This window comes from Cercospora kikuchii (assembly GCF_019650295.1).
Source record: "Cercospora kikuchii DNA, contig_00003, whole genome shotgun sequence".
NCBI classification, from domain to species: domain Eukaryota; kingdom Fungi; phylum Ascomycota; class Dothideomycetes; order Mycosphaerellales; family Mycosphaerellaceae; genus Cercospora; species Cercospora kikuchii.
Window position 1 is genome coordinate 3,993,033 of NW_025408584.1, and position 14,689 is coordinate 4,007,721.

The window sequence follows — 14,689 nt, forward strand, 5'->3', positions numbered from 1 at the left end:
CAAGGGAAGGCTATCGAATTTAGCGTGGCCCCCGTGGGAGCTGTCCGAAGATGTGCAACGGGGGATGGTTGCGGATCACATGCTGGCGCGCCGTTGGGCACAATAGTTTCAGTAGTCTGCCCGCCGTCTCGACAGCTTCCCTCCACTGTGGCAGCGTACGAGCAAGCGAGCAGCTCGGCGACCGCCATGAAACCTCATCTGGTCGTCTTTAATGGAATGCATCGCGCCTCATCCCAGCGCGCTGGTCTTAGCCTTCCCTTCCAATTGGAAGCGTTTGTAAAAGGAGGCAAGCGCGCAAGCCCGGCCAGCTGGACAGCGGCGGGATGAATCCTCATGTATGAGCTGGAGCATCACGCCTCCAGTTCGTGGAACACTGGTACCACGTAAGGACGCACTGCATGTCTCAGCAGCACACTCGCATGCACAATGCGTGCCACCCGATAACAATGCGACAATGGACAGCCGCAATCCGAGCGACATGTGCGAAGCCGCGACCAGCAGCATCAACACAAATACTCGGCAGTCAGACGGGCAGACCAACGATAGCGAACGGTGTCGCACAAGATGATCACGGCAAGAGCCCAGATCACAGGAAAGAGCGTGAGCCACGGCGTGCACAGCAGAAATGCTGGAGCAAGATTTTGAAAGAGGTCGACATACACTCGAGGCAGGCCGGATGCCTGGAACCAACACGTGAGCGCAATATCGAAGGACTATCGCAGCTGGGCGGCAAAAGGTATGAGGAAGCTCGTTGCACCGAGATTCGAAGGCGGTCGCCATCGCCTTGAGTCGGCCGTACCGCTCCAAAGGCCTAGCACTCTTCACGCAAATGGTTGTGCGTACGCACTCCGCAATATCCACATAGATAAAGCCTTGCTTTGTCCAGGGTGAGGATAGCCAGGCGAAGTTGCCACACTCTGTACAGTCCGAACTGGAGCTTGGTCATCCATGAACGTGATCACTGAAGGTGCTTCTGCTGGGCTAATATGGCGCATTTCTCAGTCTGCCCAGCGGTCACCCACGGATTCAGCGCCACCGCCGTGCCGTGAAGAAGAGGCTGGAGCTAGGCACTCTGGCAGACCGCGTACAGTTGCGGACGCCAGTTGTACTAGCGACTCGCGTTTTATGTTTCATATCCCAGATTCCAACGCGTCTGCACTGCATCGTCCTGCAGTCCTGCATATAGGTAATTTTGAACAAGTCTGCGTGCACGTTGACAGGTCGGGCGACTTCAATCCAGACCCCAAGCAGTCATATTGCCAACGGCCTCGTGACAACGTTGTGATGTGTTACTTATTGCTGTATGCGCACAGACACGCCTTCACGTGCACGCTGGACCCCGCGATGCCGATCTCGCTGTTCACTGCCCGCCAACATTTCTTGAAACATGCGTCACTGCTTAAACATTGTTTTCGTAGACACCGCCGCATCCGATACTCGACCCGATCCCAGCTCTCGGATACATACATAAGTCAGCACACGGCAAACCTGCAGACATGCCCAAAGGCGAAAACAGCAAGAAGGCTGCGGGAAACGCAAAGAAGGCCGAAGCGGCTGCGGCCAAACAAGCTGTAGAAGATCAGAAGAAGGCAGCGGCGGAGAGTGAGAAATGGAGCAAAGGCGCCAAGGACAACAGCAAAGCGTGAGTGCACACAGTAGATCGAGAGCAGAAAGATGCAAGTCTGACACTTTCCTCAGTGCCGCAGCAGCCGAGAAGCAAGCCGAAGCAGCACGGAAGAAGGCCGAGAAGGATGCACTGCTCAAGGAAGAAGAGGCTTCATTGCCCAGTAAAGGCGGCAAAGGCAAAGCTGCTCCAAAGAAATCCAAAGGACTCGACCTTTCCGGCCTCGACGCACCTTCCTCGAAGAAAGAACTCGCTGCACTCAATGCTACGGGTATCGACAACGCCCTCGATGCGCTTTCTCTTACGACCGATAACAAGGAGAAGATCGATCGCCATCCTGAGCGTAGATTCAAGGCTGCTTATACACAATTCGAGGAGAGGAGATTGGAAGAGATGAAGGACGAGAAGGGGCTCCGACGACAACAGAAGATCGATCAGATCCGAAAGGAGTTCGAGAAGCACCCGGACAACCCGTTCAACCAAGTAGCGGCGTCGTACAACATGTCCAAGGAAGAGATCAACGAGCTGAGAGAGAAGCAGAAGCTGGCAAAGGAGAACTTGCTTACTCAATCATGAAGAGCTGCAGAACTACGGGATCAGAAGGAAAGAGTCAATACAGCATGGAAGTCAAAACGAGTCGCCTACCTTCGAGGCCAAGCAGCTACCCCAGGTCGGTTCGCGGTCCCCAAGTTGAAGGGATAGACGGCGTGGAAAAGACCACATGTGAGTGAGAGGAAAGCATGATATCGAGAGATAGATCTTACTGATAGCGTCTAGATTATCATGAGCATTCGAGCATATCGCTACCCACTGTGCTACAAGAAAGCAAGCTTTTCAAATAGCAGGGACCCATGATAGCAGAGAATGTATCAATCAGCCTCTCACCACAACTCATATCATCCTCAAACCTTTGTCATATCCACAGTTGAATGAGGCAATGAAAGGTGAGATCCGTATCTGGAGCAGGAGAGAACCGAGAGGCTGGGGATGCCAGAAGTTGCCGAGAATGGTCATCTCTACGGAACCGAAATCATATTCATGGAGTTGCACGGAGCTTGGATTGGGCCGAGGGTTGCGTGTCTTCATGACTGGGTTCTTGATTCTACAGCGCTGGCTGTGCTGTTGATCTACCAACGTGGTGGCCGTTAATGTTCTGCCACGTGCCATGTACCAGATTGTCGGATTCGAGGTCAAATACTCCCCCGGCCAGATGTTCTCTGAAGCGCCAGCAAGAACATCTGTGTCGACAGCGAAAAGGCGCACTGACGCTACCAATCTCATCAGCATTTGCCCCTAGCATGGGTTCGAATTGTGCTTCCCCATATGCGGGCAAATCTTATTCCTGCTTGAAGTACAAGATGTTGTCACTCTGACAATGATACATATCCACGTATGTAGATGTCGCGTGTAGCGGTGAAAATGTCTCACCGACGTCTGCAACAAAAAGTGGATGGAGTCGGCAGAGCACAGATGTGAGGAAGGCATATTCCTTGGCAGCCTTGAGCTCGGTCCAGGGCATTGACCTGCTTCTTTCAGGCTGTAAGTTCCAAACCAACCACATGTGTGTTCTTCAAACCAGCATATCCTGCACATCACAACGGCAATCACAAAAGCATGCTGCCAGCCATCGCGGGCCATCAGCTGTCAAGCGTCGATGACAGACCAGGACCCTCCCGTCAACCGCTCTCCGTCGGCCAGCGCATCTTGCATGAACGGGCCCAATCGGCGAAAGCTCAACACACGCGCCGCTGCAACTACGCTCAGCCCAAGGTAAGCCGGCAGAGCAGTCCAGTAGAGCCGTCACAGAAGCGGAGCAAGAGCAAAAACGACAACCAAAGGCTATGGGGACATGCGCAAGAGCTATACAGGTGCTAGCATCTGCATTAGTAGCCTCGTCATTGTGGCCCGACCACCTCTCTTCTTCTCTCTCTTCTCCCGTGACAACACTCACCATGTCTCTTGGACTTCACTCTCTTAGCATTTCCCTCTACACGGCAAGTACTGGTACCTCGCCCACCACAACCACTCGTTACTACAATCATGCCCTCATGATCTCGTAACACAGAGGAAGTGCAACTTCGGGTGTCATCTGCTTTTTCCGCTTTTCGTAGCACGGCAGGTTCACACAACAGTAACGACAAGCATACTCGGGACCCACTTGCTCGGAGCACAAGAGGACTGCGTCCATGGTGGGACTCATGGCCTCGCAGGTGCCGGAAGCTAATTGTGCAATATGCGGTGCTCCTCCGTTTCCCGAATGCCCTCACGAAGGCGAGAGGCTAGAACTGGCACTGAATCAAGCATGGGAGCGATGGGCCTGGACAGAGCAAATCAAGTGTGTAACCTCACGAATGTCTGGAGCGTCCTGGAAGAAGGTTGCTAACGACGCCTCAGAAAGTGGGTGCTCGACCATGCCCGTAACCAAATTATAACCACATTCAACGAAATGCGAGCCATGCGAGTAGAAGCACATCGGAACTACCTCCAAACCCTCCCCTTCTATACTCTCTACCATCGCTACAACGGCGCCCCACCTCTGGCACCCGCTCAACTCCAGCTCATCCACTCTCAAATCAACGCCGCGCATCACACATTACAACAAGGTGTCGATCAGGACTGGCGAACATCTTGCATGCAGTACCCGCAAGTGCTGGACTACTACTTCAATCTGGTCAATGTGCGTCTACCGAACGACAACGACCCGATGATCGCAGATCCGAGATTTGGTGCACCAAAAGATCCGCCGCGGAGGGTAAAAGAGAGAAGGGAGAGTGTGGAGTATCGCGAGGCACCGGTGAACGAGCATAGGAAGAAAGAACGGAGGAGGAGTCGGACGGGGAATACGCCGCCGCCCGTGCCCATGCCGGATCGTTATGGGTATCGATGAGGTGGATAAATTGCATGTGATCGCATTTCCGGTTGAGCGTCATTGGGGCGTTTGAGTATCCTGGGGACTCTGGCATAGATATGGCGTACATTGGGTGCTTAGAGTTGAGCGTAAGAGCGACATGCGGTGGATCTGGGGGAAACTTTGTGGAGCGGTGTAGTTCTTGTACATATTCAGTATATGCATCCTCTCGGGGCCCAATTACTCGCTCGCCTCATGGGAGTCTCTGGTATGAAGCTAATCTCTTATCTCTATTTCACAAGGGCCAACGTGGCACTGATCAAGATACGTCAGGTCAGGCCTGATCGAAATCGACTAGTGGCGAGCAGGCACGTGAAGGAGGAGAAATGCGAGGACATCCCGTCAAGGAGCTGTCGTCGTCGTTGCTGCTATCAAGTGAACGAGCTTGCGACCAATGCTGCCTGCATGCCACGGGAAAAGCGAATTGAGTCCGGCAAATGAGTTCGGGGCACAACACAGCGCAGGCTGTACCTGCCACGCACGAAGATGGGAGATATTCGAGCTCCAATAACGGCGCGCTATGCAACTGTAATTTGTTGATCCAGTTGCGGAGAATATGTCTACTGTGAGGTTTATCTTGAGTGAACAATACAGCAGCTCTTGCCTGTGATCACTCAGCCTCAGCATCGCCCATCTCGGCCTCCTTCTCAAGCTTCTCGAGCCTCTTCCAATTCCCTTCGTCAAAGATCGTTTCATCATCACCTGGAATCGGTGGCCGTCCATAACCAACCACCGGTCCAACCATTTCGATCCAGTCCTTGCGCTTCTGCATGAGAGCCCGCACACCATCGCTGACGCCTCTACCGGCAGGCGCCGATGCAACGCCCTTCTGTCCAGGTCTCTGCGCTGCACCCTTCTTTTGATTCGGCTTCGCGAGTGATCGGTTGCGCTTGAGGTAGGCAGCATTGACCTGGTTGTCCAAATCGTCTGCAATATTGGCATATTCCTGCATTGCCATGCGTTCCTCTGTCAACTCCAAGACTCGCGCTTTGCGAATATTATTGCGGCGGCTGATCTCTCGCAATTCGTGTTGAAGTGTCCGCAAGCGTTGTGCCACCATATCGTCGCTATTCGAATCATAGTCCGGGGTTTCGTTCGGCGAAACGAATCCTATAAACTTTAGCTCCTGCAGAGCTCGGTGCTCGAAAGTCTCGTAATCCAGCTGTGGTAAATTGGCAGGCCTAGGAAACTCGGGAGGTAGATGTGTCACAGGCTTTTGGTCCTCATTAGTGCCATTAATAAGAGCCATAATTGCGTCGTCTTCCGCGTTTGTCATCGATGTGTCGCCGTTTGCATCTTCGTTCTCCTCCTTCTTTGCTGTGTTCGGCTGTGGTCGAATGACTGAAAGAAGTCGGCTCATGACTGGGCCCATGCTTACTGTATCTTGATCTGCAATGTCATCCTCGAGCTCTTCCATGCTCCCTCTCGCCTCATTTGGGTTATTCCGCTCCTGCTTCGGAGGCTCAAGCCCAGTGAGGCCGTCTTCGGCAGCCCATATCTCCTTGTAACCCTTTGCGCCTCTCTGTGGCATAATGTACGGTGTGACTCTATCGCCGCGCTCTTTCAGAAATGCCACATCCTCCTCCGTGAATGGACGTATGTAGGGTTCAACGTATGTCTGGAAGGTTGAAAAGTTGACCTGGTTTGCGGGCTTCGCATTGTTGTAGAAATCTGCATCTGGTGGGTCTCCCGCTGTGAGTTCTCTCAAGTCGCTTTCAGGCCACTGAGCAACACTGAATATGTCGCGCTTATCCTCATATGTCATGTCATCGTTGAGTTCTGGAATGTGATATCGGACAGAGTCTGTGCCAATGGTGGGGTCCTTGCCGTAAATGCGTTCGTAGAGAGGCGCGGTAGGCGGAGGGTCATGGCGCGAAGATTCCGAGTCCGAGTCGTCCGGTGCAGTCTCCATAAGATCTGGAGGAACGGTGCCAGGCTGGACTGGAGGTGAGGGCGGTGCGTCGGCGCCTGTTGGCACATTGCCTGTCAGAGGGATATTCTGCTTCATGCCGACGTAATTGCAAGCACGGTGCAACTGCAAATAGTGTATGTTGGGATGACAATTTTATGTTGCAAAGTGGTGTGCCCAGCAGTTGCATGATTTGCAAAGAGCGCTGGTGCACATTCACGAGCAGTCGCGGCCACTAGCGCGATCGAAGTGAACAGAAATGTCGACTTACCTTGATGCACTCCCACTCCATCCTGCCGCGCCAGACCGTGTGCTCCGACATTTGGCAAGGCCTCCTTCCGCTCCTTCTCGTCGGCATCGACATCCATCTCGTCCGCATGTCGCTTCTTACTTGTGGTCTTTTTGTCCTTGGCCGAGCGCTCTTCCTCGCGCTTCACTCTGGCTCTTTCCGCATCACGTGCCGCTTCCTGTTCCCGCTCTTCCTGCAAACGTTCCTTCCGCCTTTGCACCAGCTGCCGCATAGATCTGTCACATACCTCACCGCGCTTGCTCATGAAGCGGTTTACAGTGTCGCGGATGGTGTCATGCAGCATGCGCAGCTCACGCACAGTAGGCGGATCGCCCGGCCGCGCAGCTGAAGCATTACTGCGATCTATGAGGGTCTCTATGCTGGGGTCTGTCGAGATGAGGGCGGCGGTCGAGGTCTTGAGGTATGGGGTCATTGTTGCTGCAGGAGCATCTTTGGCAGAGGGCGTGGCGGTGGCAGGCGTGGTCGATGCCTCGGTCAGCGGCGTCGTCTGCCTCGAAGTGGAGCGGCGGTGGACATTCTTGCTCGTGGCACCCGCCTTGCCCTGTGTTCCCTTCTTGGAGGCGGGCATGCTGCCAGGGTTCTTGTCGTTGCGCACGAGTGAGCCTGCTTCGCGCGAGTGAGACAGTCCGACAGACCCGCGTGCGCTGCGTGACGTGTCGCGTGTAGGAAGCGCTTGGCTCAACGATCGTGCAACATTTGGTCAAGATATGATGAGGACGCTCGATCACGATGAACACTCAGGAAGGCCGTGGGAACGACGTGATGGTGGGTTGTATCGAGCACATGCTGTTCCGGGCCAAGTGCCAGCAAGCTCAGACCGTCTTCAGCTCCACCATTCGGGACGAGAAAGATCTCCGCGCGATTCGGCAGTGTGCGGTCAGACCAAGATACAGCTACGATCTGTGAAACACGACACGGGTGAAGAGACACCGCTCAATCGCACGTTTGTTGTGTATGATGATGGTCTCACGTACCCGGCGATGATTACAAAATGTCTGACTACGCGCTGCGCCCCTCGACAGCGCGGCCGAGAGTTTGGAATACTCAAATCGTGGAAGCAGAATGGACCGAGATGGCGCAGAGGCCAAGACTACCAAGACACTCGAAGAAGCTTGTATGGGCGACTATGAGAGCCATCGACCACGCCCGTCCCCAGTTCTAGATCCTACTCCACCTCCTCTCCTCTTATCTACCTCCGCGCTTCTCTGCTGTTGTGCGCATTTTCTTGTTGGTAGCCCATCTTGCCCGCACCCAAACTCTCGCAGCACTCGTGGGGCTCTCGTGGCGCCATCGCCTCCGGACACTAGTCGCAGACGCCGGCTACTCCCAGCCGTCTTCGCCGGCCACGCTCGATCGCAGCAGCAGCAGACCGCGAGCAGTGCGGCCGCTGGCGTGCTGACGCCTCATTTCAGCATCAGAGCACAGTGACAATTGTACACTGGCCATCACGCTGTCCCTGGCCGTGTCCTGGTAGCCCGAGGAACTAGAGATGCCCTGCCATTGATCATCCGACGCTGAAACTCGGCCTGGAGGCCACACCGCGCTTGCGCTGAGCATCACACGAATCCCGAGCGGCCACGGTGGGAGTGCAGTCTCCTGCGTACACGATGAGTAAGTCATCCGACTTCCCCTTGCGCTGTGCCTCTACAGCTTCGTATCCTCCACCACCACCACCCATCACCACCGCTGTCGCCACCTCCCCTGCTGCTGCTCGTTCAGCACTCCAACCCTCTCGCGCCGCTGCCCGCACCACGCCATGTCATGTCGAGCTTCTGGTTTGTTGACTGGCTCAATAAAGGTGCCCAATCCTTGCGGGTTATCACGCTTGTCGTGCCGGTAAGTATGCCCACCCGGCACTGCCATTTGCGGACAGCAACCCACTGACCACTCGCGCCTGCTAGAACCCAGAATGGCGGTCGTCCGGCGACAATCAGGCCATGCAAATCAACGAGTCCATGAGCTTCCAGTTCCTCACCAGCTTCGACATCCGAACCTTATCCTCTCGAGGCACCAATCGCGGCAACGATGTAACAGGCCTGCTCTACGTGCCTACCCTCGCCGAATCCGATCCATGCGTCAACACGAGTGCGCCATATGTACCCCAGAACGTCACCCGTCGTGAGCAGCTTCCCCCGGACGATTTCAATCTCATAGGGCTGGCGCCGTGGGTGAGCAGCACTTGCGCGTTGCATTACATGGAGGCTGCAAGACAGGATCCTGTGCATAGCCTGGTGTTCTTTGTGCCAGACAACGGCACGGGCATTCCTCCAGATGTTCACGATAGGCAATGGGACATTCCCAACGCCGGCGATTGGAAGGCGGAGAATGGGTTTCCGATATATGCCATCAATGGCCAGAAGGGAGCACTGTTGATGAATGCCAGTTCATTGTACAGTGGCAACATGACAGATGTGCCCTTCGGACACGACTTGACAGAATTCTACGATTCTCGAGATTATGTGAGGTTGTTTGTTGACATCGATACCGGTATGTGATATCGCATCTACGACTTTTAGAGTACGACACTGACGAGTACAGGAAACGGCACTTCTCTGCCCTCTTTATGGATCTTTCTTTTGATCGTTCTTGGTATCTTGCTGGCCATCATTGGACTAACTTCATTCGCTATGCACTGGCTCCAGCGACGAAGACGACAAAACTTGCGTAGACGTGTTCAGCGTGGCGAGGTGGACCTTGAAGCTCTCGGAATTAAGCGCCTCACTGTGCCACAAGATCTGCTGACCGCCATGCCTCTGTATACATATGGAAAAACTGCAGACGGCGCTGTTTCCTCGGGTACTGATGCAGACACTGACCTGGAAAAATTACCAAATGCCACCCAAACGGAGCACGTTCGAGCTGCAGCGGGCATACCTGCAAAGAGGAAGAGCAGCTATAATCCAACAGCTCTCGAACAACCCACGTGCGCCATTTGTCTCGAGGATTATGTCCCTGCTACACACGAGGAAGAAGGCACTATGGTGCGAGAGCTGCCCTGCCATCACATTTTCCACCCTGAATGCGTCGATACATTCCTGCGCGATAGCAGCAGTCTCTGCCCTATGTGCAAGAAGTCCGCTTTACCTGCTGGATACTGTCCTCGCGTCATCACGAATGCTATGGTTCGAAGGGAGCGTATCTTGAGGCGGATGCGGGAACGATTGGCCGAGGATCCGGATGCTGTAGATGGCATTTTCCCTCCGAGCTTCCACCAACGAATGCGATCCCTGCCGGTGATACGGCAATATCGAGCTCAGCGCGGGATGGACATTGCACCGCCCACGGCAAGCCAGCAAATGACTCAGTTCGATCCCGTGCCCCCCAGCAACATGAGTGAGGTACCGCTGGCCCCTGCTGCAGACAACGAGAGGCCGCAAGTGCAACCTCCTGCGACACAAGCTCATCAGAGCTGGGCTCGCCAAAGAGCGGAGGCGATGCTGGGTCGCCGTGCCCCCGCTGATCCGGACGCCGAGGAAGCGAGAGCGACGCCAGCTTGGCGAAAGGCCTTCAGAGGTCTATTTCCAAGGCATTGAGATGCCTTATTGATTTGCTTGTTTACATTTCGGTGCGGCGCGAAGGTTCATTGTGGGCCGTTGTCATTCTCTAAGTGATACCCAAGGTGCGATGTTCGATGTTTTTTTGTGCATATTTTGAGTCGATTTTGTGCGCATTTACTGGGACTGAGCGAGGCGTTGTAAAGGCGAAATCTAGGTGGCATCGAAAGGAAATGGCAGGACGAAGCAAAACACAAATGTCGATAATGATGAGACGAATTTACAAGATGAGGGCTAAGTTAGATACTTGCATGGCTGTTACCGAGGAATCAGTGTTTCTGGCTGACAGCTTCGCAAAGACGAGTATTCTTAGTTATGAAATATGCAAAATGTATGAATTTAAAAGCATGAGCCGAGTGTGTCCTCTCTTCTGTCCAGCCCATTCTGTCCAGCCATTCACGCTCTAGGTATTAAACCCCCGCTCCTCACGCCAGAGAGGTCCACCAACGACAACGATCAACAGCGCAATCTCTTCATGAACTCAACATCCCCGTCCCAAACACCTCCATCTTGATCCTCTCATCGTCTACACCCAGCTCCGTCAAACCTTTCCTCACATCCTCCATAAAAGCCTCCGGTCCACAAACGAAGTACTTCGTCTTCTCATCTTCCAGAAACAAATCCCCTCGTTGCGTATGCGCTAATTTAGGGATACTCATCCTTCCGACATGATTATAATCTTGATCAACGACATCCCTCGAACTGAGATTTTTGACATAGAATGTCGGTCTCAGATTAGGATGTTTCGCTGCCAGGGATTTGACATGTGAATAGAAAGCTCGCGAACTTGTGGTTCGAGAAGCGTGGAAGAAGGATATGGGGAAAGGTTGTTGGGATTCTTGTTTTTGAGATGATTGTTGAGCGATCAGGGTGTTGAGGATGGAAATCATGGGTGTGATTCCTACGCCTGCGGAGAGGAGGACGATGGGGGCTTTGGAGGGGGTTTTGGTATTGTAGAAGAAGTCTCCGGCTGGGTGGGACACTTTGAGTGTTGAGCCGGGTTGTTTGGAGTCGTGGAGGATGTTGGAGATCCAGCCTGGATGGTGATGGGCTTTGGGATCGTGAGGGTTGAGACCGGATTCTCGTTTTACGGAGATGCGGTAGTAGTCTGGATTTGGGGCGTCGGAGAGGGAGTATTGTCTCGATTGGAGGTATCCGAATTGTGGGACGTTGGTCATCACTGAGATGTATTGTCCTGGTTGGTATGTTGGTAGTTTCTGACCATCGATGGGTTTGAGGTAGAAGGATGTGATCTCATCGCTCTCTTTGACCTTGTCTGCGATGGTGAATTCACGCCAGTCGGTCCAGCCTTCAGATTCTGCATAAAGCTGTTCTTCGCGTCCGATCATGATATTGGCGAGTTGCCAATATGCAGCACCCCATGCCTCGCGGATCTCAGGAGTGAACGCATCGCCTAAGACAGTTGCAAATGCGCGGAGAACACCTTCGCCCACGATCTCGTAATGTTCTGGTTGAATGTACAAGGATGCGTGCTTGTGGCAGATCTTCTCGACGGCTGGGCTGAGAACTCCGAGATCGTCAATGTGGTTGGCGTAGGCATACAAAGATGCAGCAAGAGCTCCAGCTTGGTGACTGTTCACTTGATTCGTCTGATTGAAAACGTTGTTCAACTCCGGCCGTTCGCTAAGCATGTTTTTGTAGAAAAGTTTTGTGACATCCGTTCCATGTTGCTGGAGGACAGGCACAGTGGCCTTGATGATCTTGACCTGTTCCTCAGATAGTGGCATAACTTAGTCTCTGCACTTGAAAGAATAGAGTTCGAAAGATTTCCATGATGCATTCACTGCTATCGCTTTTATAGAACACTAGCGTGTATGTGTATATTATGATGCATGCGCGACGCCTGGGTATATCCGCGGAGAAGTCATTGTGCTGGGTCTTTTTAGCAACACGAAAATTGACCATATGTCAGCAGCTCGCTCTAATCATTCCAGAATTGTCACCAGAGCGCACACGATGAAGGACTTCTCACCGAACATAGAGTGCCCTACGAGTTTGCTGTCGGGAGGAAGCGGGTACGCCTGTTCGTATTCCGCCATCGAGCATTTCCACGGGTATCACGAGATGCAGTCTGGCGATAGTCGGGCCTTTAGCCTGCAACTGGATTCAGATGACCAGCTTCATTTTGTGCATTTGCAGTGTATAGTGAGGCATGTCGACTGGGCAAACGTGTGATGTCAGTTGAAGTAGAGCACTTTGAGTTTGATGGCTCGAGCGGAGGCAGTTCCGCTTCTCGACTTTTCGCGTCTTGCCATCGCGTGTCGACCAACAACCATTGAACATCGAAAATGCCGCTAGACAGCTCGACGTACGGCCTCGCGCATCTGCGCGTCGACGGAAGACGATGGAACGAGCTGAGGCGTATCAGCGGTCAGATGTCGACACAAGCGGCTGCTGATGGCAGCAGCTATTTCGAGATGGGCAACACCAAGATCATCTGCACCGTCATCGGTCCCAGACAGCAGACGAGGTCCGGAGGACGCGATCAAAGTCGAGAGGCGAGCATCGAAGTCGAGATTGGTATCGCGGGCTTCAGTGGGATGGACAGAAAGAAGAGATCGAGATCAGATAAGTGAGTTGGGAAATGGGCAGGTAAGTGCGGGAAGAAGGAGCTGATACGTGGTAGGCGTACGCAAGAGATGCAATACACGATCTCTTCCGCTTTTGCAAGCACCGTCTTCACATCGTTTTATCCGCAATCTACAATCAGCATTGTGCTTCATGTGCTGTCGCAAGATGGCGCCTTGCTGGCAGCGTGTTTGAACGCAGCGACTCTGGCCCTCATCGATGCTGGCATTCCCATGAAAGACTATATTGCTGCCTGTACAACTGGCTCAACGGCCTCATACGCTGCGAATGATGACGAAGCGGATCCATTGCTGGATCTCAACGGACTTGAAGAGCAGGAGCTGCCCTTCTTGACCGTCGGCACTAGCGGAGGTGAGGACAAGGTGAACGTGCTGGTCATGGAGACCAAAATTCAGATGGCCAGACTGGAGGCCATGCTCTCTGTTGGCTTGGATGGCTGCAAGCAGATGCGCCTGCTGTTGGACAAAATTGTTCGCGAGCATGGGCGCAAGCTGTTGAAGTCAAAATAAAACCGCTATTAGTGCTGCGTTGGTTGGACGATTCGAGGCGTTCTAAGGCCACGAAAACTATTTGATGTCGCGAGACCGAAAGTCAGAGGTGTCATGCATAGGCATGCAACATACCATGTTGGATCCCGTCGCGACACCTTCCTTGGGGCTGGACAAGGCCCGAGCGGGCAAGGATTTAGACCTCACCACGTTGAACCTGAACGTACCGCAGATGGATTCAGCGTCAAGGCCCCAAGACTGGAAAGACACGACCCAGGGAGAGGGGACGAAACACATTCATGCAATTCCCAACTTCGGTATAGCGCAACAGACATGTCACTGAGACTATCATGTACTGCGAGCATACCCCTACGGCACTTGTGTCCCCCACCGGAGTTTGGCTATGAACTTATGTCCTCGCCGGACATATGGCCTCGCCGGTGTTGGCTGCTGCACGAAGGGGGTCACCACACGCTAGTATGCCACAGATTGTTTCACGCTTGGGTATGCATGTTACGAGAAAGAACAAAGGTTCCGAGCGGTAGGGTCGCTCTTTTTCGCAGATGTATCGCCCTTTGACAGATTCATGCAGATCACTTCATAGCGTATCCGCCGCGCCGGGCTCGATCTAATTTGTCGGTGGCATCGCTTGGGCATGGCTCAAAGCAAGAGCGACTCGTCCGCTGGGTCGGTGTGGCTTTTCGGATCTATACGGTGCGATCTGATCTGGCACACCGAGCACGTATATCTGGTCTCCAGTTTAGGCCCGACCTATTCGGACGCCTTTTCTTGCTCCATTTGGCCAGGATACACAGCTTACTTCTCGAGTCGATTCATGCATCGTCGATGGTCGTGAATGAAGATGCTCTGGGCCAGCTAACAGCATGGTTCTCCCAGACAGCTAGCTGGCCAGGGCACTATCGAGTTATCCAGGTCTGAATGAATCTGGCTCTTCCGCGACTTAGCAATAATCTAGTGAGGCGAACATGCTCGACAAGGACATTTCTCCGAAGTCTTTGCTTGTCGTCACTTGTTTTGTCTTCTCCCTGCTGACATGCGTTGTGCAGCGGCACTGCCCACCACCCCCTGCTCTCCTCTTTCGCTTCGGAGGCTGGAGTTACAAGCATTGTCCAACAGCGACTCGCAGCACTATGAGCGAACGGCAATAGTGATGGCCCTCTCCATGATCATATTTGATCCTGCCGAGTCTATCAAGTAGTAGGTTGCCGACTGTGGGTTATGCAACGTGTAGACGACTGCGATCGCGCGTCTGGTCGCTTTGCGTG

At 53.5% G+C, this 14,689-nt stretch overlaps 6 protein-coding genes across 6 annotated transcripts; 4 read left to right on the forward strand and 2 right to left on the reverse strand.

Moving 5' to 3' along the window:
* Positions 1-1,496: 1,496 nt before the first annotated feature.
* CKM354_000593900 (uncharacterized protein) lies at positions 1,497-2,200 on the forward strand (the record flags this gene model as incomplete). The annotated part of the gene is made up of 2 exons (XM_044801232.1): positions 1,497-1,642; positions 1,699-2,200. The coding sequence occupies 2 exons, from the start codon at positions 1,497-1,499 to the stop codon at positions 2,198-2,200; spliced, it is 648 nt and encodes a 215-aa protein (XP_044657167.1).
* A 1,610-nt stretch (positions 2,201-3,810) lies between these two features.
* CKM354_000594000 (uncharacterized protein) lies at positions 3,811-4,511 on the forward strand (the record flags this gene model as incomplete). The annotated part of the gene is made up of 2 exons (XM_044801233.1): positions 3,811-3,959; positions 4,019-4,511. The coding sequence occupies 2 exons, from the start codon at positions 3,811-3,813 to the stop codon at positions 4,509-4,511; spliced, it is 642 nt and encodes a 213-aa protein (XP_044657168.1).
* A 631-nt stretch (positions 4,512-5,142) lies between these two features.
* CKM354_000594100 (histone acetyltransferase NGG1) lies at positions 5,143-7,319 on the reverse strand (the record flags this gene model as incomplete). Its single annotated transcript, XM_044801234.1, has 2 exons — positions 5,143-6,500; positions 6,713-7,319. 2 exons carry the CDS (start codon positions 7,317-7,319, stop codon positions 5,143-5,145), a joined length of 1,965 nt encoding a protein of 654 aa, XP_044657169.1.
* A 1,193-nt stretch (positions 7,320-8,512) lies between these two features.
* CKM354_000594200 (uncharacterized protein) lies at positions 8,513-10,284 on the forward strand (the record flags this gene model as incomplete). The annotated part of the gene is made up of 3 exons (XM_044801235.1): positions 8,513-8,587; positions 8,653-9,238; positions 9,290-10,284. 3 exons carry the CDS (start codon positions 8,513-8,515, stop codon positions 10,282-10,284), a joined length of 1,656 nt encoding a protein of 551 aa, XP_044657170.1.
* Positions 10,285-10,778: 494 nt separating this feature from the next.
* CKM354_000594300 (uncharacterized protein) lies at positions 10,779-12,053 on the reverse strand (the record flags this gene model as incomplete). The annotated part of the gene is made up of 1 exon (XM_044801236.1): positions 10,779-12,053. One exon carries the CDS (start codon positions 12,051-12,053, stop codon positions 10,779-10,781), a length of 1,275 nt encoding a protein of 424 aa, XP_044657171.1.
* Positions 12,054-12,614: 561 nt separating this feature from the next.
* CKM354_000594400 (exosome non-catalytic core subunit SKI6) lies at positions 12,615-13,424 on the forward strand (the record flags this gene model as incomplete). Its single annotated transcript, XM_044801237.1, has 2 exons — positions 12,615-12,898; positions 12,953-13,424. The coding sequence occupies 2 exons, from the start codon at positions 12,615-12,617 to the stop codon at positions 13,422-13,424; spliced, it is 756 nt and encodes a 251-aa protein (XP_044657172.1).
* Positions 13,425-14,689: the final 1,265 nt, after the last annotated feature.